The 24,138-nt window shown below is 42.0% G+C and overlaps 1 protein-coding gene across 11 annotated transcripts in view; it reads right to left on the bottom strand.

The window, feature by feature from the left end:
- The window catches only part of Abl2 (ABL proto-oncogene 2, non-receptor tyrosine kinase), a 97,373-nt gene that overhangs the window by 11,926 nt on the left and 61,309 nt on the right, over nucleotides 1-24,138 (bottom strand). For 5 of the 11 annotated variants that reach the window (XM_021660367.2, XM_021660316.2, XM_021660346.2 and 2 more), the window contains exons 2-10: nucleotides 17,312-17,374; nucleotides 15,572-15,742; nucleotides 10,769-11,064; nucleotides 6,865-7,137; nucleotides 5,291-5,375; nucleotides 3,790-3,967; nucleotides 3,128-3,312; nucleotides 1,894-2,046; nucleotides 243-332 (exon numbers count right to left, since the gene is read on the bottom strand). In XM_021660367.2, the coding sequence (XP_021516042.1) occupies nucleotides 243-332; nucleotides 1,894-2,046; nucleotides 3,128-3,312; nucleotides 3,790-3,967; nucleotides 5,291-5,375; nucleotides 6,865-7,137; nucleotides 10,769-11,064; nucleotides 15,572-15,742; nucleotides 17,312-17,374 (1,494 nt within the window). Of the gene's footprint in view, nucleotides 1-242; nucleotides 333-1,893; nucleotides 2,047-3,127; nucleotides 3,313-3,789; nucleotides 3,968-5,290; nucleotides 5,376-6,864; nucleotides 7,138-10,768; nucleotides 11,065-15,571; nucleotides 15,743-17,311; nucleotides 17,375-22,036; nucleotides 23,094-24,138 lie in introns of those variants that run through there. The other 6 variants (XM_021660328.2, XM_021660335.2, XM_021660360.2 and 3 more) reach the window with 4 other exon arrangements.

The raw sequence follows: 24,138 nt of genomic DNA, 5'->3' as shown, positions 1-24,138 counted from the left end.
TCAGGGAGACAGGGCCAAATTGCCCTGAGTTCAAGACCAGTCTGGTCTACAAAGCGAGTCCAGGACAGCCAAGGCTGCACAGAGAAACCCTGTCTCAAAAGGGGGGTGGGGGAGAGAATACGACCAAAAGTCAACTCATTATCTTTAAAAAGTCAAAAACTGTAGGAGCTTCCCAGTTTTGAAATTGCCAACACCACCCTGCAACTGGCCACCAGTAGTCAATCCCCTGCCTCAAGACTCACCTTCAGAGATGCTGGAGTCATGGAACATTGTTTCAAAAGCTTGATGGGTTTCGGCAAAAGAGGGCCTGTCGGCAGGGCTCCACTTCCAGCCTGTGGCAGAAGAGAACTTATAGCCTCTTTGACAGACTCATGGCAGGCACGCCAGGCAACAGGTCCACGCCCCACGGCATGTGCCTATCAGTTACAGCTTGTACACGTGAGCTGTGGGGCCTTGGAGGTGTGAGCACCCACTCCTTGCTGCTGGTCCTGTTTAGCCCTGGGTCCTATCCCCACTACTACAAAAACGAGGAAAAGGTGGAGAGAAAATGCAAAGTTTTACCCCATTAAAAAAGTGAACTAAGGAGCTGGCAAGATGTCTCAGAGGGTAACACGTACTCGACACTAAGCCTGACAATCCAAGCTCAATCCCTGAGTTTCACATGGTGGAAGGAGACGGACACAAACTCTCCTTGACTTCCACACTAACAGTGCAGCGCATGCATGCGCACACACACATACACACATACCCGTGACCCGGAAATAAAAAAATAAAACTTAAAAAATGAATTGGCTGGCCATGGTAGTACACACCTTTAATCCCAACACTCAGGAGGCAGAGGCAGGCAGATCACTATAAGATCAAGGACAGTTTGTTAGACACAGTGAGTTCCAGGCCAGCTGGGGTTTCATGATGAGACACCATCTCTCCTCCCTTCCCCACCAAAATGCCCAGGTTCCTAAAAACTGAGTGTAGAACTTTAACAAGCTCACACTTGATAAAGGGTAGCATGAGACACAAATGCTCAGTGCAAAAATACACTAAAGAAACAGTATAGTTAACGTGCGAATACAATACGCTTTCATTTCTACTCAGCTTCCTATGTTTGCAGCTTTAAGCAAGCTGATGCTTTTGTTCACGTATGTAAGAGATTATTTTGTGGTTTTTATTTGTGTAGTAAATGCATGGGAGTGTGTACTTAGATGCAGATGCCAGAGAAAAGCACAGGGCATCTTTTTCTACTGTTCTATGCTTTATTGCCTTGACATAGGATCTCTTACTGACCCAGAAGCTTGCCACTTCAGCTAAGTATGCTAGCTCTCCAGTGGGCTCTTGGGATTACTTGAGATCACTGATACTGGGGTTACAGGCATGTGCAGCTGGGACAGGCTTTTTATGTGGTTAATAGGATTTGAACTCAGATCTTCATGCTTGTAGAGTAAGTGCTCTTAAACACCAAGTCATCGCTCAGCCCAATAGAAGTCACTTTTAAAATCATAGTCTTTAGTAACTACTGATTTTTGAGAAACTGGAACTATATCTGGGCCACAGACAACTATTCTTAGGATTCTTTTTTTTTTTTTAAGGTTTATTTATTATTTATACAGCACTCTACCTACATGTGTGCCTGCCCACCAGAAGAGGACACCAGATCCCACTATGAGCCACCATATTGTTGCTGGGAATTAAACTCAAAACCTTGGAAGAACAGCCAGTGTCTTTAACCTCTGAGCCATCTCTCCAGCTCCCTATTCTTAGGATTCTAATAAGACCCAATGTTACATCACACACTGTGCAAGCTCCTTAGCTGTTAAGAGACTGGATCCAGTCTGATAAGACTGAGCCATTCTGTTGCTGGTTCTTTTTCAAAGCTCAAACGTGCAAAACACTTACATGCTCTCATGAGTTCGTATACTTTAGGAGGGCATCCCTCAGGCTGTTCCATTCGATATCCTTTTTCCAGTAGGTCATAGACTTGAGATAGGTCAATACCTGGATATGGTGACATTCCATATGTAGCAATTTCCCACAACAGTACTCCAAAAGCTGTGTAAAGGAATTAAAAAACATATTTCTATTGGCCCCAAGTAAAAATTTCTATGCTAATTTGGTCTATTGAGTTTCTCTGGTTAGTCTCTATTTCTCAGGGCAGTAGAAATTAGATCCAGGACAAGGTCAAATTGTAAATGAAGTTATCAGACCTCCCCTATATAATATGTTGACTGTGATAGAAGTCTAGATGACAAACCCTCACATGAAAAGCAGGAAGCTTTAGAGAGGAAAGACAGTTATGCTCCAGTGCAGTATGAGTGTGGAATGGACCCTCCTTCAAGGCATGGGCTTCCCCTCCCCAGCCCCCTTTACTAAATATGGGCTCCGACATAGCCCAGGCTGGCTTAGGACTTACTATATTCCAGGCCACCCTGCACACCTCATGCTCCTACTCCTTCAGGCTCCTGCGTGCTGAGATCAGAGGCCTGCACCACCAGGCCAAGCTCCTTAGTTGTTCACATAGAGTCTCATCACATTGTCGAGGCAGGTCTCAAACTCAGGGACTGAAAGGATCTGAGCTTATGAGCACCCAGCATGCTGGAACTGCAGGCACCCATTACCATACCCCAGCTGTACACTAACAGTTCTTTCCTTGCTCCTAACTCATGTGCTGGGGTTGACCCAGTGTACCCCACCACTGCACTGTACTCCATCCCTATGTAGCCCAAAGTGGCCTTCAACTTGCCAAGCAGCCCAGGCTGGCCTCACTGCAAACTTCCAAGCCTGCTCTCTCAGGCTCCTGAGTGATGGTATTACAGGTATCCACATTCTTTCCCAACTGTTTCCAGCACCCTCTCAACTTAGGTTTTATTTTTGTTTTTCTGTTTTTTGTTTGTTTTTGTTTTTTGAGCATCATAAAAACTCTGAAGAACTAAGGGAATTATCTGGGCATGGCGGCACATGCCTGTGGTTCTAGCACTCAGGAGGTTGAGGCTGAAGAAATGCCCAAGTTTTGCCCTAGACTATATAATGAACACCAGGCCAGCTACAGCTTATGTTAAAAAAAAAAAAAAAAATTAAGACCATATACAAAGAAACCAAAACAATACATGTAAAAAAATTATGTCAACCTTACCCCAAACGTCAGATTTAATTGAAAAGGTATTATAGGCCAGACTTTCAGGTGCTGTCCATTTAATAGGAAATTTGGCTCCAGCATGAGCAGTGTAGGTATCTCCAGTCATCAGCCTACTTAAACCAAAGTCAGCCACTTTCACCACATGGTTCTCTCCCACGAGGCAGTTCCGTGCAGCAAGGTCTCTATGGGAAAGAGAATCCTGTGTTATTCCAGCTGATGACGAGAAAGACAAGGGTGAACACTCTAGTCTTGCTTCTCTGTGCTACAGGCATACTTGGTTAGAAACTGCTGACACTGCAGTACTTGACGATAATCACCAACATGGTAAAAACTCGCTAATTATTAGTACAAATTGAGAACCCACAAGGGGGCGGAATAAAGCCAACGGACAAAATGAACTTCTTTAAGTACAACTGGGTAGCAGCAGGCCCCTCCCCTAAAGGCTTTAAAACATTTTCCTAAGACAAGTGTTACTTTAAAAGTACGGCCACTAGGTGGAGCAGAGAGCCTTGGATATAGTGTCAGGCAAAACAGTTTTCGGGTTTGCAACTGTAACAGAAAGATTCTCTCAGGGAAAAGCTCTGGCCACTGCTCCCCTGACCTTCATGTCAAGAAAGAGTTGTTGCGGCTAGTCAGAGGCCACAGCCAGGCTCACCCACCTGTGGATGAAATTCTTCTTCTCCAAATACTCCATTGCAGAAGAGATCTGAGTGGCCATGTAAAGTAGCACAACTGCCGTCACCTCCTCGCGGTTGCATTCCCGGAGATAATCAAGCAGATTCCCATACGGCATGTATTCCGTCACAATGTAAAATGGTGGCTCAAGGGTACACACACCTGACCAAGAACAATTTGACACTCTTCACCACATTCTATGAAATAAATACAATAAGAACTTAAAAACAGTATGACATACTGTTCTCTGAAGCTCAGAGACGTTTTCAGTATCTGCCTGTGAAGCAAAAGCAGTCTCTGCACTAACCTGACAAGGGGCTAGACTAAAATTTCTAGAGTTTTGTTAAGTGCCCACATTCCCCTTCTACAGTGTATGAACTGTGTTAATTTAGAGTGACAGCACTTAGGCTATGGTGAAACCGCCTGCCTCTAATTGCACTTTGTAAAAAGCTTTTCATAGGCAAGGATTTCACTGATAATTTGGCAGATTCCACATTAAATTTTTCTTTGGGGATAACTTAATTTTAGCATTCAAAGAAAATGGCTGGGGGTGGTGGCACATGCCTTCACTCCCAGGACTCTGGAGGCATACGCAGGAGGATCTCTGACAGAGCAAGGTCCAGAATAGCCAGGGCTACACAGAAAAACTCTGTCCTGAGAAAACAAACAGAAAGGCCCAATTTTAAAAGAAAACAATGTTTAGTCAAAGGTTCCTTTATAGGCGCAATGAACTCTGAATCTGGAAAACCACAAACTGGACAGTTTCACATACTGAAATCAATCTGGGACCTGGAGAGACTACTTAGCAGTTCACAGCACTGGTTGCTCTTTCTGGAGGACCTGGGTTTGTTTCCTAGCGTGTATGGCAGCTCACAACCATCTGTAACTTTAGTTCCAGATCTGATGCCCTCCTCTGGCCTCCCAGGGCACTAGGCACACATGTGGTACATAGACACACACGTAGGCAAAACGCCTCTACATTATAAGTGAAAAAAAAAATTTTAAAGGGGGCTGGAGAAATGGCTCAGTGGTTAAGAACACTGGCTACTCTACCAGAGGACCCAGGTTTGATCCCCAGCACCCACAAGACAGCTTATAGCCACCTGTAATTCCAGTTCCAGCATTGGACAATGCACAAACATATACATCCAGGCAAAGCATGCATACATATAAAATGAAATGAAAAATAAGTCATTTTTTAAAAAGCAATCAACCCAAACAAACAGTTTGCCAATTAAAATGTGAAGGTGTGTGTGTGTGTGTAAGTGTGTGTGCGCACACATGTGTGTAGCACTGAGACTAACCAAGACTCGATGCTTAGTAGTCAAGTGTTCTACCACTGGGTACATCCCCAGATCAAGATAACATTTCCTGTGGTTGACTACAGTGCTAGAACAAAACAGAACAATCTGCAAAAACACAATCAAAAGACAAAGGGCAGGGATGGGAGCATGGGCTTATGAAATCTATGGTCTGAGTTCTTACCTAACAGTTGTACTAAATTAGGATGCTTGATTTCCTTCATCACTGCAGCTTCTTTCAGGAACTCCTCTACCTCCATGGTATCTTCCTGTTCAAGGTAGAAGGTAAGACAAAAAGGAGGTCAAACCTGCCTCATGCATTTAAGTCAACTCACAAACCTACTCCAACTATAAAAGTAAAAGGGGGCTGGAGAAATGGCTTAGGAGTTAAGAGCACAGGCTGCTCTTATAGAGGACCAGCGTTTGGTCCCCACCAAACGCACCACTTGGCAGCTCACAATCACCTGTAGTTACAGGACTCTGATGCCCTTTTCTGGCTTAAATGCAGGCAAAACACCCATATACATATAATAAAAATATTTTTTAAAGTAAAAGATCATCATTTGAACATTTTAGCATATTACTTTAAGGAACTTTACTTCAATCTAATATGCACCATAAAAGAACAACTAAGAATAATATCCTTAAATTTGGTGGCTGGAGAGATGGCTCAGTGGTTAAGAGCAACGTCTGCTCTCCCAAAGGACCCAGGTTCAATTCCCAGCATCCACATGGCAGCTCACAACTATCTGCAACTCCAGTTCCAAGGGATCTGACACCTTCACACTAATGCACATAAAATTAAATAAATTAAAAATCTATATCCTTAAATTTATCCAGTATCAGACTAACCATAATAAAGAGGGGAGAGATTCAGTTCCCTGGTAGTTTAGTGCTTGGTCTTCTGATTAGAGCCCGTGTTTCTTAAAGAACAAAGCCTACCAGCTGGGCAGTGGCGCCTGTGATCCCAGCGCTCAGGAGGCAGAGGGAGGGGGATCTCTGTGACTTCAAGGCCAGCCTGGTCTACAGGACAGTCAGGACTATGCAGTAAAACCCTGTCTCGAAAAACAGAAGAAAAAAAAAAAAAAAGAAAGAAAGAAAGCAGAAGCATAGTCATACAGCTTCCCTGCTTCCTTCACATCCAGAATATGCTTAGTAGACCGGCTCATGACTACCCACGAGGACAGCGCACATGACTGACACACCAGGGCACAGAGCGGCAACTCGCGACTTTACACCAGGAGGCTTAGAAACAAAAGACAGTAAGAGCAGGAAGAGGACTTGTGTGAACTTACAAACAAGGGCAGGCAGTAACAGCTGTAGGCCCAGCACTTGGAGACTAACCTGGACTACTCAGTGAAGCCGTCATTTCTACCTTAACTAAAAAGGTAGAGGACGTGGGGAAGGAGGCATGAGGAGAGAGACCAAAATAGGGAGCTTAGGATTTGTAGACTGTGCGTGAAGAATTCTGTCTAGTAGGGCTTGTTCTCAGCAGAACTTATAATTTGCTTCTAAATTCCCACCGAGCTCTGTATCAACAGCCTCCGAGAGAAGGCTTTTTCACACGTGGGTTGCACTGCAGTGAATAATCTGCCCCGCTCTGTCAGCAACGGCAATAAGTTAATCAGCACAATTTGCTGAAGTATTTGGCACCTGTGGGTGGAAAGTGTTCCAAAGTGGAAGAAGGGCACACCGATCTTTCCAAGTGATTTAGCACACACACGAGGCTGTCTGGAAATGCAACTCTCAGCAACCCACCTTCAGTGTCTTCACAGCGACGGTAAGGCTGTATTTCTTCCAGACTCCAACATAAACCTCTCCATACTGACCGCCCCCAAGTTTGTGCTTCATGGTAATATCTGTTCGCTCCATTTCCCATTTGTCATGGATGGGAGACACACCGTAGACGGTCGGCTTGTTACACTTGGGTGCTGGGTAGTGCAGTGTGGTCACGAGCCCGTCAGCAACTGTAGAATGGTGGTGGACGAGCTCTGCCAAGGTGCTAAAGCGGCTCTCCGCGGTCACGTACACCTGAAGAGGAGGATCAACAGAACTAATTTTAGATGCACATTTCACCGGCGTGGAGACTTGAAGACAGAAGGGTATTTGCTTTGTTTGTTGAGACAGTGTCTTAACTATATAGCCCTAGCTGTCCTTGAACTCAGACAGCCATCGGCCTCTGCCTACAGAGAGCTCAAATTAAAGGTGTGTACCACCATGCCTGTTTTTTTTTTTTTTTTTTTAAACAGGGTCTCCATTACGTGTAGCCCTGGCTGGCCTTGAACTCCCGATGCTTCTCCACCTTCAAAGCACAAGAATTACAGGTATACACACTGGAGCTCCTAGCATCCCAGGAGATTATTGTAATTAAGACAAAGTAGGTGTTAATACCAGGGCAAGGGAGATGGATTAATCTAATTTTAATCATCCTTTCCTACTCTTCCTAAATTAGTCTTGAAGGAGAACGTCCAACACAGCTGCAGGGACCTCAGAACACTTTTAAGCAGCAAGAGTGTAGAATGTGCAGAGCAGCACTCAGAAGACGCCGGAGGAAGAACACCAATCGTTTCAGGTCAGCCTGGGCTAAAGCAAGATGCTGACACAAACAACCCAAACCTGAGAGAAGTAATTAAAATAGGCAATCAGGACCTGCCTCCTAAGCTAATGACGTAGGTCCTCACAATCTATACAGAACATAAACTGATAGATACTAATTTAGATATTGGGAGCTTAATATGGGTCTAACTTTTATTTATTATCACATAATTAATTATACATCTTATTTATTTCTACAACACCTTTTTAAATGTCTGTGTTATTAAGAGACATAACAGGACTTCAAAGTTATTAACAAGATGTTTGCTAGTTTGCGATAATTGGTAAGAAGTGCAAAGTAAGATAGCAGTCTTTGGCTTTATCTTTTAAGGGAGTATGACTTGTTTTAATTAACTAATTACTTTACACAGTGTCCCTCTACATAATCCAGTGTGGTCCTAAACTTGTGATCCTCTTGCCTCAATTACATGAGTGATAGGATTCTAGGGCATGTTTCAACAAACAAGTGAAAAGTTGTTTTATTGTATATAAAAATGTACATAATTTGTAAGTGGAGAATCTGGTCTTTCACAAAATAAGCTCCCCCAGTAAACATGAGCCACACCAAAAATTGCAGCATCGCTAGCACTCAGGATCCACCTGTTTACCGCTGCAGCTGTTTCCACTTCCACATGTGGGACTAGTTCTGCCTAAATTGCATGGAAAGGAAACCATACAATGTGTGTTGTCTAGAGTCTGCATTCGTCAGTTCTCTTTATTAATCTATAACTCATGCTATAAAGGTCAGTATACAATTCAGTAGCTTTCAGTACACGTACAAGGCTCACCAATCAACCACTGTTTGACTCCATCGCAGGACTCTCATCATTCTCCACAGAAAACATAGAGCGCTCAGCGATCACTCCCACGATTCTCTCCACACAATTCTTTGGCAAATACTAATCTGTCAATCAACTTTATGTGTATAAAACTCATCTACAGGAGAGGTCAGAAAAAACTCTCTGTACAGTGATGGAAAACAGGTATCTTGGGCTTGGGGCTCTATAGGGTTTCTGCAGTAAATACTCAGATCTGCTTAGAAAGCAAAAGTAGCTTCAGATAGTAACAGACAGACATGGTGATAGGAGCAGCTGGTAGGCCACAGCTTCCTACAGACCGGTGTGGAGAACATCATGTTCATTTCTGTTTCTGTAGGAGATTCTATTTTAACAGTCTACCATAATCTATTAGTCAGTTACACTCTTGGGGCTTCCAGTCTGGAGCGACCATAAATCCTGCTGCTGTGAATAAATGTTCCTGCATACGCCTGGCACATATGTGTGCTCACTTCTGTTATGTATGTGTTAAGGAAGAGATTTAAAGTGTTTCCCAAAACTCATGCTGAAGAGCTGGTCTTCAGCTTGTGGGTCCAACCTGTAAGCTTCTCTCTGCTCCCTTTCTGGTAGCTATGAGGTGAGCAGTTGTGCTGTACCACGTGACCCCATTATGACATTCTGCCCGACTACAGCTTGAAAGTAACAGAGCTGCTGGTAGCAGACTGAACTCTTTGAAACCATGAGTTAAAATAAACGTTTCTTGACTGTTTCTCTCTGATATTTGTCATAGAGACAAACAAAAACAAAACAACTAATAACTGCTGGGTCTCTTCATAAATCACAAACTCTGATCCCATTCAGACAACACATTATGCTTGAACAAAGGTACAAAAAGAGAAAGGAAGCTAGTGATATACTTCCTATTCTGTAACAGCTTTTACACTTTACAAAAATTGTTTCATTTAATCCTTACGATAATCCTACAAAATGGAATTTAAGAGCAGACAAGGAGGAGACTAAAGTGATGGATTAGTGGTTGAGAGTACAAGTCTCTTGAAGAGGATTGCAGTTTGGTCTCCAGCACCCATCCAGGAAGCTCACAACCCCAGTTCCAGGGTAATCTGTACCCACATGCACAAACCCAAGCAAGTTTAGTGTGCACACCGCAGCGAAAGCACTCTGAAGATAGGCAGGGCGGCTGCTACAAGCTCACATTCAGTACAGACCCTGTCTAAGTCACCCATCACCAAAACCAAATTGTCACCACCAGGCAAACTGAGACTTAGGTAAAATCTCACAGGTGTTAAGTACAAAGCAAAGCAGCTCTGCTTGCTCTGAGCCCCGCCTCCCTCCAACTGTGTCTAGCAGACAGAGGAAGGAAAGGGGGCTCAACTTAACTGAACACTCAACAGAGCAACTGACGTAAGCTCAGGCCTAACAGTTTTGTTTTAAAATTTAACTACTATTATTATTTCACATGTATGGTTGTTTTGCCCACATGTTTGTGCACCACATTAGATCTCCCAGAACTGGGACTGCAGATGGTTGTGAGTCACCACATGGCTCAAATCAAACTCAGGTCGTGTGCAAGAGTAGCCAGTGCTCTTCACAACCAAGCCATCTCTCCAGCCCTAAACAGCTCCCATGTAACACATTCACTCTACTCAGACTGAGCTTCCCAACACACACGTTTTCAAGTAGCTGGGTAATCCATTTATATTAACATACACTAATGAAAATACCAGTCTCTGAACTCCGCATTCTTACTCTGTGAACTTAATTTCTTTTAATTTATTCTAATTTATGTGCATTAGTATGAAGGTGTCAGATCCCTTGGAACTGGTGTTACAGACAGTTGTGAGCTGCCATGTGGGAATTGAACCTGGGTCTTTTGGAAGAGCAGACAGTGCTCCCAACCACTGAGCCATCTCTCCAGCCCCTCTGTGAACTTTCTTCTGGAAATTACTCTCCTTACAAAGGCTTGAAGTTGACTTGTAACTTCTCTTTATATATACTTGCTGAGCATTTGTGCTGATGATTAAAACAGCTAACCTGTATGCATCTTTTCATTCCTCAACTTCAAATATGGCTTACCCTTAATTATTTATAATGTTTAACCTATATTACCGAGTTGTTTGGAAAGAAGAAAGCTCTAACATGCCAGATAGACCAAACAAAGTCAGGAACTACTTTATTTTGCATCAGACATAATAATAATTTTCTGCTTTCTCCCTGTTCGATACATTCCTACATCCAGTACATGTGTACATGCGGTTACTGACAGGTCTTACCTTGCTGTCCGTGGTGGTATTGATTCTGTAGTGATACACACGGCCCTCATACCTGAGTGAGATGGACAGCTGCCCAGGGCTGCTCTCACTCTCTCGCACCAGGAAACTGCCATTGATGAGGCTGCTGAGGAGATACTCTGCTGCGCTCCGGGACACGGGTCCATGGTACCAGGAATGCTTCTCCAAGCTGTTCACTGGAGTGATGTAGTTGCTTGGTACCCAACCCTGTCCATTCTTGGAGCGAACCTCACTCCACTCGCCATTCTGGTTGTATCCAAGGACTCGTAACTTTTCACCTAGCCAGGAAGTCACCACAGAATGAAAGAAAAGAAAATGTTAAGGCTTTTTCAGACTGGAGCAGCAGAGTGCAAACTTCAAACTCACGGAAAAGTAAACCAAGGACTTCAGCGATCTCTACTTTGTAGCTTAAGTCTCAGGAGCAGGACAGAAAATGGTTTCTGACAGTACAGATTTTTAAAGCAGCATATGTTACTTAAAAGTCTTCCAGAAACAATGTATTGTGTGGTAAGTTAAAAAGTTTACCCAAGTAGCTAGAAATGACTCTGTGTGTGTGTGTGTGTGTGTGTGTGTGTGTGTGTGTGTGTGTACCAGAAAAAGGTGCTGGAAACCCTGGAACTGGAATAAAAGGCAGCTATTGAGTTACCCAACATGGGGTACTGAGAACTGAACTCCAGTCCTCTGAAAGAGCAGTAAGTGCCCTTAATCTTGGAGCCAACTACCCAGCCCATCTGTCTACCCCTTCTTTACTGTGAGTCTCCTGTAGCTTAGACTGCTGGCCTCAGACTCATGATTCTTCTTCAGTCTCCTAAATGCTAGACTATAAATATGTACTAACACCAGGATAATACTCACTCCTAAAAAAAATAAAATAAAATTTACTTTCACTTAAAATAGATATGATATGCATACTTAGACACACATACAATGATTCAGTGTTACAATTAACAAGACATGTGAAACACAAAGTTACCTAAATTTTCAAACGATACCAAGGCAACAAAGCCTTCACTGTAAGCAAATACCTCCTGCCTTTAAACCTCCCAACACCCTAGATCCAACAAAGAGTTTTCAGCAAGAAAACTGCTTAGAGGAGTGGGAGGGGCTGGTGAGGATTCTCAAAGCACAAGTGTTTCCAGGACTCAAGGTTTAAAAGTTCCCTTTTCTCACTTTCTTCTTCTTTCCCATAAAGAATGAATCACTCTTTTCCATTCCTCTAAAATTAGTCTGTGGAAACAGAAAAAAACTCTAAAGTTGGAACCCCAAATCCCAAACACTTGGTGAATCTTTCTATCAACTTCAATCTTTTGATGTTGTTATTAAAACTGGAACCATCTGGTGTAACTTCACTGCACACTTTGCCCCATGCTTGTAGCACAGACTAGAAGCTTCTCTGTTAGAACAGATAAAGTGACAGATAGTAACAGTAACAGAAATGTTCATCTAAGGACTCTACCTGAGGCTCTTATTTTCAAGACTTTTCTACAGAGGTCCCACCTGCTAACAGTGCTAGAGAGCAGAAAGAAGCCACCTGCAGTAGAGGGCCCAGGAGATGCCAGACCAAGGCTGGTGAGGACCAATTCATACTTGTGGTAGCCATCTACATCTCTCCTGTGGCCTACAGAAACGTTTATTGTAATGTGGCTTTCTATTTACTAGCCCCTACCATTTCACCTGAGACCCCTGAACATGAAGAACCAGAGGCCTGTGCAGGAGCTCACCCATGTACATATTACATAGTGTACACAGAAAGTAAGACATGAGTGTCTGGTACCATGGTGGATATCCACAAATGTGAAGGTGCACAGTAGACATACAGAAAAAAGGGACTTGCTAGGAAAACTAAAGGTGTGTGTACATGTGCCAGTATGTGTATGTGCGTGTGTGCATTGTGTGTGTGCGCGCATGTTTGTCCAAAGTGCAGCTTTGTTAAATACTTAAATAGAACTGCTCAATACAGGCCATCATAAGGAGAGAGCCGAAAACCCTAGGGTTTTGTCTTTTTTCCCCCTTCATCTTCTCCCCCCACCCCCTCTTTTTAGTTGGCATTTTCTACTCTGGAGTCTTGACTACTATGGACATTATCAGGGAAGCAGACACTGCCCTTGTCAGTACAGGACAGGAACTCACCTGGCCAACAATGTTTCTGGTTCAGTATCTTAAAATGCTAGAACTGCAGAAGAAAGCTGCATGTTCAACACAAAACTTAAAAAAAAAAAAAACAAAACTATTTTTATTTTGTATGCATAAATGTTTTGCCCGTGTGTGTGTATGTATGTATGTATGTATATGTGTGGTGCCTAAAGGGGCTAGAAGAGTGTAACAGGTAGTGTGGGCCACCCCTGGGTGCTGGGAATTGAATCAGGACCATCTGCAGGAACAGCATGTACTCTTAACCACTGAGGCATCTCTCCAACCCCAAAACTTTTCTTTATTTAACTCAAGCAAACTATCACCTTCAAAAAAGGAATTAAAATAAGTGTCATTTTCTTTTAAAGGTTTTTTCCCCCCTTAAAAATGTAAAGAGGTTAGCCAGGTGCTGTGGTGCACTCCTGAAATTCCAGCACTCAGGGAGGCAGAGGCAGGCAGATCTCTGTGAATTTGAGGCCAGCCTGGTCTACAAAGTGAGTCTAGGACAGCCAAGGCTACACAGAGAAACCCTGTCATAAAATAAATAAGATAGATAGATAGATAGATAGATAGATAGATAGATAGATAGATAGATGGACGGATAGATGGATGGATGGATAGATGGCATGATGTCATACACCTCTAATTTCAAAACTTGGGATGTAAAGATAGGAGCATTAGCTGTTCAAGGCCAGCTAGCTTTATATCAAGATCAAGCCTGGGTTCCATGAGACCCTGCCTCATTAACAACAACAGTGAAATTTTAGCATGACATCTTTTATTAATAAGAACCGTATATCAAAATCAAATATTTCATGGTTTTTAGAGATACCATCGTCAGTCATGATACAAAGGGAATCCCAGTCCCTGAGTAGCCCTCTAACAGTCACTGTAATTATTACCTAGTAAGATTTTATCAGTGTTTCCTTGGTGAATGAACTATCTTGGAAAATAATGATAACATTTTACCTAGCCAATAATGTTCGTAATCACTGCTTTGCAAACATTCTCCACTCAACTACCATTACAGGTACACAACACTGCCATGTAAAGGACTACCACATATGGCTTGGCAGTCCTTTGCTTTAGCTTCAAACTTATGCAAAAACTCCTGTTGTGTGCATAACCATAACCTCCACACCCCTACTTCTTCCAACATCTGCCCCAATAAACCAAAACCTCACGGCTGACCCGAGGAGGTCCTGCGTTTTCATTTTCCCTGTGCCTCTGGTGTGTGTGCTCACACTCTCTGAACACCCTACCCCCTACTCTCAGTAACTCAGTTTGGGGCATCACTTAAGAACACTGGCTGCTCTTCAAGACAAACTGGCCTAGATTTCCAACACCATACGGTATCTTGCAACCATCTCTAATTCCAGTTCCAAAGATACAACCATTCTTGTGATCTTCACAGGGTACCAAGCCTACATATGGTACACATGTATAAAGGCAGGCAAAAGGCTCAGATGTATTGATTAAATAAATGTAAAAAACAAAACAAAAAAACACCACCTGTTTACAGAAACTCAGTTTTATGCAATTCTACTTTTAGTAAATTTGACAACACTTAAAAATTGATACACCAGGGATAGAGTTGTAGCTCTTTAGCAGAGTACTTGCCTAGCTTTCATCTTGTCAAGTTTGATCCCAGCACTGGAAAAGGGGGTATTTGTAAAAGTTTTATATAGAAACATTTCCTCCCAGTCAGGGAAGGCCTACTGACTTGGCATCATCATCTCCACTAAACTCTTCATTCTGAACTGTACAAATGAAAGCTATCTGTCTAAGAAATAATCATTTGTGATAATTTCATTTAGTCAAATATTTTTGAATACATTTAACTCACAGTGGAAGGCTTTACAGGTTAAATAAAACAAAACAAACAAGCAGTGCAGGCAGGCTAACCTAACCCAGTTCATCTGTGAAATGAGAATGGCCCGCTCTTTATTCTTCCCACTACTTTCACTGGTGGTAAGGATATAATTGGTGATTTCACTGGTCCTGCCCTTAGTGTTTCCTGGCTAACGAATAATCCTACTTACTATCTTAAAGATACTACAGCAGGACAGAGCCTTCCTAACTGTACCTTTCACTGGCCCATAGAAACAGCTAGCTGTCTAGGCCAGTGCAAGTGAGAGCTGGACAGCAACAAAATAAGAACCATGTATCCGACTAAAGCACTGGACTACTCTCTCTCTACAGAAAGTCGTGCTCCAAAAGGTGAAAATTTTGCTAAAGTAAATGGGAGTGCACTTCAGTGAGAGAGATGGCTTCCACTTTGGGTCCAAGCTCCTAATCTGACTATACACTGCTACAGGCCACAGAGGGGCAGTCAGTGAACACGAAGCTCCTCTGAGTAGCACGGGGGTTCTGCCCTGCAGGTTGTTTCGGTCACAATTCAATGCAAAACAGATGGATGCTAGCCAAAGTTCTAACAATATGGACTTTTTCCTGAGGTGTTTTAAGCCATTTTATTCTTAATAAACCCTGAAAATGGAGCTGACTGTTTTTAATGCATCAGTCCAGAAACAGAAGACTGAAGAAAAAGTGCTTGGGTACAAATCACCTGGTCAACATGAGTGGCCAAAGCCAGCACAGGTTCTTCATTTCTCAGCCACCAAGAAAACAGTAAAACAGACTTCAGAGAGGTCTCACCTTTAGTGATACTGAGTGTGTTGTCACCACTTGCCACAAAGTCATAAAGTGCAACAAAGAGGTTAGGGTCGCTCTCAGTGGCTCCCAGCAAGTTCTCCTTGGAGCTCCACCTGATGGCTTCATTCAGTGCCTGAGATTCAGCATCACAGCCATAAGGGCGGTGCAAAACTTCTGAAAGACATGAAAATAGAAGTCCAGTGAGCCAAACACCTAAGAATTCAGAGTGCAAGGGAGGCATTTCAAGTGCTGGTCATACTGAGAACTATATAGTTAGAAATAAGCCAGGAGTTAGTTCAAGGTTATCCTCCACTGTACAGTGAATTAAAGGCAAGCCTCTACTTAAGACTCTATCTCAAAAAACAACATACACACAAAGAGTAAGCAAAGGTGCTGAGTTTCCTGGGCTCAATGGCAGCAACTGACTTGTTGAAACTCTAATACTGTAGTCAGAGGAAAGACCACAACCAGAGAAATTAGTTCTGGTTTATAAGCACTCACCTAAATCAGACCTAAATGAAGAGCAAGGGTGCAGTTCTCTAAAAATGAGAAATACAACGTATGAACAAGTGCTTACTATCTTTAAAAAGCAGGTGTAATACTTTGCTCTGCTAATGACTTGCAACCTTTTGAAGGTGGGTTGAGTCAGGGTCTCAAACTGTATACAATGGCCTGTCTCAAGATGCTATGAAGTGGAGGACGGTGGCCTTACACTCCTGATCCTTCTGCCATCTACCTCTCGAGGGCTAGGATTACAGGAGTGTTGGTCACACCTGGCTAGCATAGTGATGACCTGGAATATGGATGGTAAAGTCAAGAAACCCTTCTAAGCTAGGTGCCTGCATATGCCTTCACATAAACAAACAAACTAGAGAAAGTTTCTCAAGAAATATCTAATAAATCAAGATCCTCTATTTACAAATAACAAATACAGACACAATCCTTCTTGCAAGGTAAATCCTGATGCCCTCTGATAAACAGAGCCAGGCATGATCTGAGTCAGGCGTGGCAGCTCACGCCTGTGACCTACCACTCAGGAGGCTGACAGCAGCCAGGAGTTTGAGACCAGCCTAGACTACACGTTGAGAAAAGCGAGACTTACCTTATCTCAAAAACAGTAAAGAAAGAAAAAGAAACACATTTTAATTTAATACAAAGTACTGTTTGCATCCAAAATACCTTCTTATAATAGCTTACAATTGTTCATTTCTTTAATTTTTTAAAAACCCTCAGCTTTTTTCCTGAGCAGATTTTTGTAAACTATTAGTAACTTGATCAAGGTTCTAGAAAATACCACCAATATACTTTGAGTTTCAGTTATGTACACCAGTTAAGGCCTTGTAAGATCTGTTTCTTCCCCAAGGCTTTATAGTTTCTAAATCTAATCCTGTACCAATTTGTTAAAAATTACCTGATTCTCATACTCTAGTTTGGTTATACAAAACAAACCAACACATCAAAAATAACAAAACCCAAACAAACAGACAGAAACCCCACTGTTCTTTCAATAGCAATCTCTTTGATTCAAGGAACTGTTAAGTGGCTGCTTGCCAAGGCGGATGATCGGTCTATGTCATGCAATATTTCTTTCTTATGTCTCTTTCTTAGTTTATTTACAATTGATTTAGCCATATTTAAAAGAGGTAAAAAAGCTTTGCATCTGTGGTTTCATTTTGTTTCAAGTCATCTCCTCTTTTCCATGTCTCCTTCAATGCCTTTGTTCAGATTCCCAGCAGATCTCACCTGGGCTACTGCCTCCAGTCTTGTCTCCCTCAAATCCATCCTCCACACAGCTGGCAAAGTGATCTATTTAAGACAAAAATTAGACCATATCACTCTTAAGCCCTTTTAAGAGTTCACCATCAAACTCCTGTTTCCTGGCTTTCAAGCCCTTTCATGAGTAAGGCAGACTTGCTTCTCAGCTTCACCTCTCCCCACACCACACCTCACACTGTAAGCTTTACTGGCGCTGCCTCCCACATCCAGGCCTTTGTTCATACAATCCATTACCCTTACACCTGTAATGACTTTTCCCACTCTTCCTTTGTGTGTCTGTGCACAGTAGGTATACATCTGTGTGTATGGAGGCGAAAGGACAATGTCACTGCTGTTCCTCAGGAGCCATGCACCTTCTTTTCAAACCAGGTATGTCTGACTGGCCTAGGACTCTTCAAGTAGGTTAGTTGGGCTGCCTCCCAGCACTGGAATTACAAGTGTTTCTCCATGCCAGCTTTTAAAAACATGGGTTTTAGGGATCGAACTCAGGTCCCCATGCTTGAAGGCAAGTACTTTACTGAGAGACCCATTTCCCCAGTCCCTCTTCCTACTCTTCTCTTGACTGGCTGACTCCTCACTTTTCAACACGCAGTTCCCCTGTGAATCTGCAGTGTCCCCGAGAAGCCAAACAGGCATTTCTTCCGTGTGCTCTTAACAGAGCACTGCATTAATCCCTCCTCTCCAGATTTCTTTCCCAACCTCAAAATGTATTTAAGGATAACAATCACACTTCCCTCCAGAGGTTTCATAACCTGTACTCAATAGTTAGTTGCATGATACCCACCTCACACAAAAATATAACCCACAGAAAACAATGAAAAGTATCTTAATCTTAAAATCATTAACTGGATTAGTATGGTGGTGCACACCTTTAATCTCAGCATCAGGGAGGCAGAGAAGGCAGATCTCTGTGAGGTCCAGGTTCCACGCTATTCAGAGCTATAATGAGTACAGAGTGAGACCCACCCCTACACACACACACACACACACACAGTCTCAAACAAAAACACCAAAGCAAATAAAACTACCCATTAACTAATGATTAGAAGTCGGTTTTCTATAGCATTCAGAAGATGCTGAAACCAACTTAAACCCAACAAAAGTAGCAAATGAGTTTATCTGCCTTCTTTTGTAAAACCCAGCATCTTCAAAGTTAAGATCCACAAAGCTAATATGAGGAAACAAACAAGTGGTATTGTGCATGGATTCCAAACACAAAGGCCAGAAAGCACCAATGACACTGCTGGAATTTACCAAGCAAAGCTGCTCCAGTCCACAGCTAACTTCCAATCTGCTCCTTGTGTCAGATCTCTCAAATCTTTTCAGGTGCTACAGCCACAGACTTTGTGACCATGCATGACTCTATTCTTACTCTCAGAAAACACCTATCAGACCAGAGAAACGGCTCTGGGAAGTACCAAAGGTCCCTGCTGCCAAGCTTGACATTTGCAGTTGTGTTCTCACACCCCACATGGTAGAAGAACGAACCTACTTCTGCAAACTCTCCTCTGACCTCATGTGTGAATGTATGTACGCACACACATATGAATTATGTAATTTTTTTGTTTGTTTTTAAGATAGGGTTTCTCTGTGTATCCCTGGCTGGCTTTTAACTCAGAGATCCTCCTGCCTCTGCCTTCCGAGTGCAGGGATTAAAGATGTGCACCTCAGCTGCTACCACCATCACCCCCACTGGTCAGCTTACAAATAATTTTAAAACATCCAAAATCTACCTATTTCTCCCTTTTGATCTATCAATCTCACCCTTTTCGCTTCTACCAACACTTTCGCTAGGCTACTGATTTCTATATATCTATATTTGTTCCTTTTAAAGCTTTTCTTTTTTTAAAAAAAGGCCCTATTTTGTAACTCTTATGTTTAAAATTCTTGACTGGTCCCAATTTAAGATTAAAAAAAAAAAATCCTTAAAGAGCCTCTCAGGTACCTCACACTTTAATTTGCCCAGCTCTTCATTTTTTTAAGGCAGGGTCTCACTATGCAGCCCTGGCTGAAGGCCCACCTTCCTGAAGTAGAGGTGTGCACCATCACACTCAGCTTGATTTTTTTTAAGTGTGTGTATTCACTGTATGTCTGCACTTGTGTATTGGTGACCATGGAGGTGAGAGGAGAGCATCAGATCCATTGGAGCTGGAGTTACAGGTGTTTGTAGCCATCTGGTGCTGGATCTGAACTCTAGTCCTTGGCTGGAGTAGGGAGTGCTCTTGAGCACCGAGCCCCTCTCCAGCCCTAGTGCCCTTTCTCTCCCAGCCTTGCTTCATGCTGACCATACCCTCCTCCTCCTGCCTAAACAGAGCAGATTTAAAAACACTGCCTTTTTCCCCACTCCCCTTTCTTCTGCCTAAAATATTTGTCCCAGTAACATTTCACTCAAATATAACTCTCTGAGGATGACATTTTCTGATGATCCTATTCTAACGTGCATTGCCTCTTAACAATATTTCCCAGGTTTCCTTTCCCAATTTAGTCCCCACAGTTTGGTCCACAAAACAAATCATACAATTGACTTACATACATTATATATGCATGCATGTTGCCCAACTCTCATAGGTGCAATGTTTTATGAGGGCAGGAATTTTCTTATTTGTTCACTGAGTGGTGAACAATGCAGCCATCCCCACCCCCAAAGTGTAAGGAGGCTTTTACAAAAAAGATTTTTAAAACCAGGCATGGTGGTGCATGGCTGTAATCCCAGTATCCCTGAGGCTAAGGCAGCAGAGTCTTAAGGCCCACATCAGATAAAAGTTTACACAATACAACAAGACCCCATCCAGAGCAACCAACCAACACACAGCCAAAAGTTTACTTTTTTATCCTGGCAAACACTCAGCAGGGCTACTAGCAGGAGCAGTAAACCTTCTGGATCCCATGCGGCTCACATCACACTGGACACCCCTTTAAATATGATGAACAAAATGTCTGCCAGCCAACTGTCAATGCACAAGGAAATACCTAGACACGTCTGCCCTGGGGAGGCACCCCAGATCCCACAGAGGTTTTCTTAAAGCCAAGTCACTACCTTCAAGAACATGTTATTTGATAAATGAGAAAAATGGAGTTCACAGAACAATTTTGTGTAAATTTAAAGCTATGGGAAGAGTTGGGGGAGAGTAAATATAATCACACACACACACACACACACACACACACACACAAACCTCTTTAATTTTTAAAAAAAATTAATAAAAGCCAACCAATAGCACTTAACTCTTAAATGAAGTAAAAAGCACAGGGTAAATGCAGTGCTTAAGGAAAAAGGCCAAGAAGAAGCCAAGCCAAGGGGATGGTCTTTCTGTTCCCAGCCTGTCCCTCCCATCTCCGGCTGTTACAGATCTTCCTTCCTTCTTTCTTCCCACTCACTTTTGTTTTTGTAGAACAAGTTCCTGTCCAATCTGTCTGTACAGGATATCCACAGAAAACACTGTCCTACCCACTAGCACCGAACAAAGTAAAAATATCTTCAAATAAAAACGTCCTAATTCTTCCTGAGGCCAAGACTAAGCACAGAGTTAAAGAACAATCTTAGCAGGAAGGCTAGGGAGCAGCAAGTTGACTAAGAGCAAACTAAAGAGCAAAGCAAAGGAGCCCCCAGTCTGTGCTGTGCTTGCCACCCGTGAAGACAGGCAAGACCCTTGAGTCAGATGTACTGCGTCCACGTCAACATCAGTGTGTGGTCTACGTTCTGAACAATGCAAGCTGGCTAACGGAGACAGCAGGGTGACTGATTCTTTCAATGAACCCACTGCTAGAGAGGTAGAACATGGAAAGATGGCAGCAAAGGACCCCAAACTCTATTTACTTGTGTAAAAGTCTTAGGGAAAAGAAATAGTTTGACAACCCAAAAGAAGTAATTTATTATCTTTTCTATTGATGCACTTCCAGGACACCCTCCCCCCCCCACACACCCAAAACAGCAACTTACTTAAAATCCAGAATAATAAAACTGAAACAAATTCAAATTTGGGGGGAATTTGGATATTTAATGTTTAACCTATAAAACACATTTTCAATATTATTCAGTCAGGGTTTTTATTTTTATTATTTTCATTATAAATTAATGAAATTATTTCCTCAAAGTGTTTTCATTATTTTATACTATTTAACATTATATTACTTTGTATATTCTCTAAGAAGCTAATAATTTAATACCTCTTTTTAAAAATATTTTACTTGGATATAATATTTGGTAGTTTTTCAATTTAGCTTAAGTTTTTCCATCAAGACATGTACATCTAACCTCATTTTACATATAATTCAGAATCTTCCATTCCTTAAGTACTTATTAAAAGTCTAGTGAGCACACCTTTACTCTCAATTCTCAGGAGGCAAAGGCAGGCTAACCTCTTTGAGTTTGAGGCCAGCCTGATCTACATAGAAAGCTCCAGGTCAGCCATAGGCCTGAGATCCTATCTCAAACAAAATAAGGCTGAGTGTGGTGGCACACATCTTAACTCCCAGTGCTGGCAGAGAAGGCAGGCAGCTATCTCTGAGTTCCAGGCCAGGCAGGGTTACATTGTGAGATCCTGGCCCCCCAAAAACCGAAAGGACAAACAAACAAGGCATATAAACCTTCCCTGACCACAAGTGAAGGTAACAGGAACAGATTAATCCACATTTCATTACTGTGTTATCTACACTCCACCCCACCGCCCCAGCCCTCACCTCTAAACATACCTGTCACGTGGGCCACAGGCAATTCGGAGGCCCCCCTGCCTTCGCAGGAAAGCAAGGTGTCCTGGTCTTTTCGGTAACTGGTTAGTGGCAGCTGAACAGGCCCCCAGACCATGCCTTTGGCCAAGCAGTGTCACAGTTAAACTGTTCTGAATAGAGAAGCCTTAAAATTTGTCTCTGGCCAGCAACCCATACACGTGGTACATCACTCACATACTCAGTGGCCAGAAGAACAGAGGACAAGTTCAGCCCACAGGGTGGAGACCTGGGTAAGGGTGGAGCTACCCCAAAACCTCAGGAGTGGGGTGGGGGTGATACACCAGCTATTTCAGTCACACAACAGTAACTGTTCAATAATCAGCTGAGATTAGTAAGTATAGAAAGTTCCAGTCCCAAAGAGATAAATGGCTGAGACTGTTCAGCGTTCCAGTCCCAAGGAGATAATGGGTGAGACTGTTGAGCGTTTCCTTGGAGAAAACCTGTTTACAGCTCAACATCAAATACTTTTGAAAAGACAGGAAACGCCTAACAAGACTCATCTTTTACATCACTCCAGTTAGTTCAAGAAACCACAATCCAAAGTCAAAGAAATACTCAGAGTGTGACTCACAAGCACAGGCAGAGCAGAAGCAACCCCCAGCCTTCCCTAACAAACGGCCTTTGTGGCTCAGTACAGGTAACAGGCTGGGCACACAGTGCTGGAAACCGTGAACGTGGAAACACAGAAAGGGGAAGCCTAATTGTAAGTACAGAGGGAAAAGTTACATAAAAGTTAAGAGCTTAAAAATCCTAATCATTTATGAGACACAAACCAGTAAAGCAATGAATAACTAAGTAGTTTGGCCTACAAAAATAAGTCAGGGAACATGGTGGCACACATCTGTAATACCAGAGCTTGTCTAGGTGGAGTCAGGAGGATGGCGACATCCAGTCAGCTTGTGCTACAAACCCGTCTCAAAACCCTCACCCATAGCAGCGATCATATGAAGAATACAAAACAGCACAGCCGGGACTGCCCACTACACTGGTTACTAAGCACCTACTATGTGCCATTTGTTTAGGCCAATAAAAGCAACACAGTAAAACGCTAAGAAAACAGGACCTAATGCCTACATTAAAATAAAATTATAAAAATACAAATTATAACTAACATTGCAAGAGAAAGACTGACTTTGATATATGTAATCAACAACAGTTTAAAAACCAAAACCCATGTTTTCAATGGAACTAACCTTCATAAAGCTACTCTACCTACGTCATGGGAAAACAAGAACTAAATGACTAAAGGCCACTTCAAATAATGACTCAGAATTTCAAATACCAGGTGGAATTTCTCTTTCAGAGAGTTATAAAACTTTTCTGAGAGAGTATCTCCATAATCCACGTTCTGTTCATATATAGAATCTATCATACAATGTACTATTCAATCAGTAAATCACTTAAGCTACCATAATTTTATAGTGTGATACTACAGAAGTAAATGCATAAGCAAAGTGTGGTATATACATATAGTGGAATACTATTCAGCCATAAAAGGAACAACATTTTTTTATGTTATAACACATAGACTTTCAAAGCATCACAAGATGCCAGACACAAAAGGACAAATATAATTCCGTTTATACAAAATACGTTGTTTTTTTAATATAAATAAAACAAATTTAATGTTATAGAAAGAACTTTAATGTATGTAATCAACAACAGTTTAAAAACCAAAACCTATGTTTTCAATGAAACTAACTGTTTAACTTTGTAACTTTACAATGCTACTCTATTCATATCATGAAAACACAAGAATTAAGTGGCACAAAAATGTAAATAAATTTAATGTTATAGTGAAAATAGTTATAAAGGCAATTTTATGTTATTCACATTTAATTATTAATTTTCAATTATTATTTATTGTATTAAAACCAAGAAATTTTAACAAATGAGTACTAATTCTAAAATATCCGATCATTATCAGTATGAATAATATTTTTATTAAAAATAACTTTTTTCAAAGAACAACTGAAAGAATAGCATTGTCATTGTTTACAAATGTTTTTAGCAACACCTTAAGGCAAGGAAGTGTACTAATTAAAAACTGACAGCAGTTCACGGTA

Source organism: Meriones unguiculatus, chromosome 11 (genome assembly GCF_030254825.1).
Source record: "Meriones unguiculatus strain TT.TT164.6M chromosome 11, Bangor_MerUng_6.1, whole genome shotgun sequence".
NCBI lineage: Eukaryota > Metazoa > Chordata > Mammalia > Rodentia > Muridae > Meriones > Meriones unguiculatus.
Note: the sequence above shows the minus strand (reverse complement) of the source record. Positions and strands in the feature narration are given on the sequence as shown.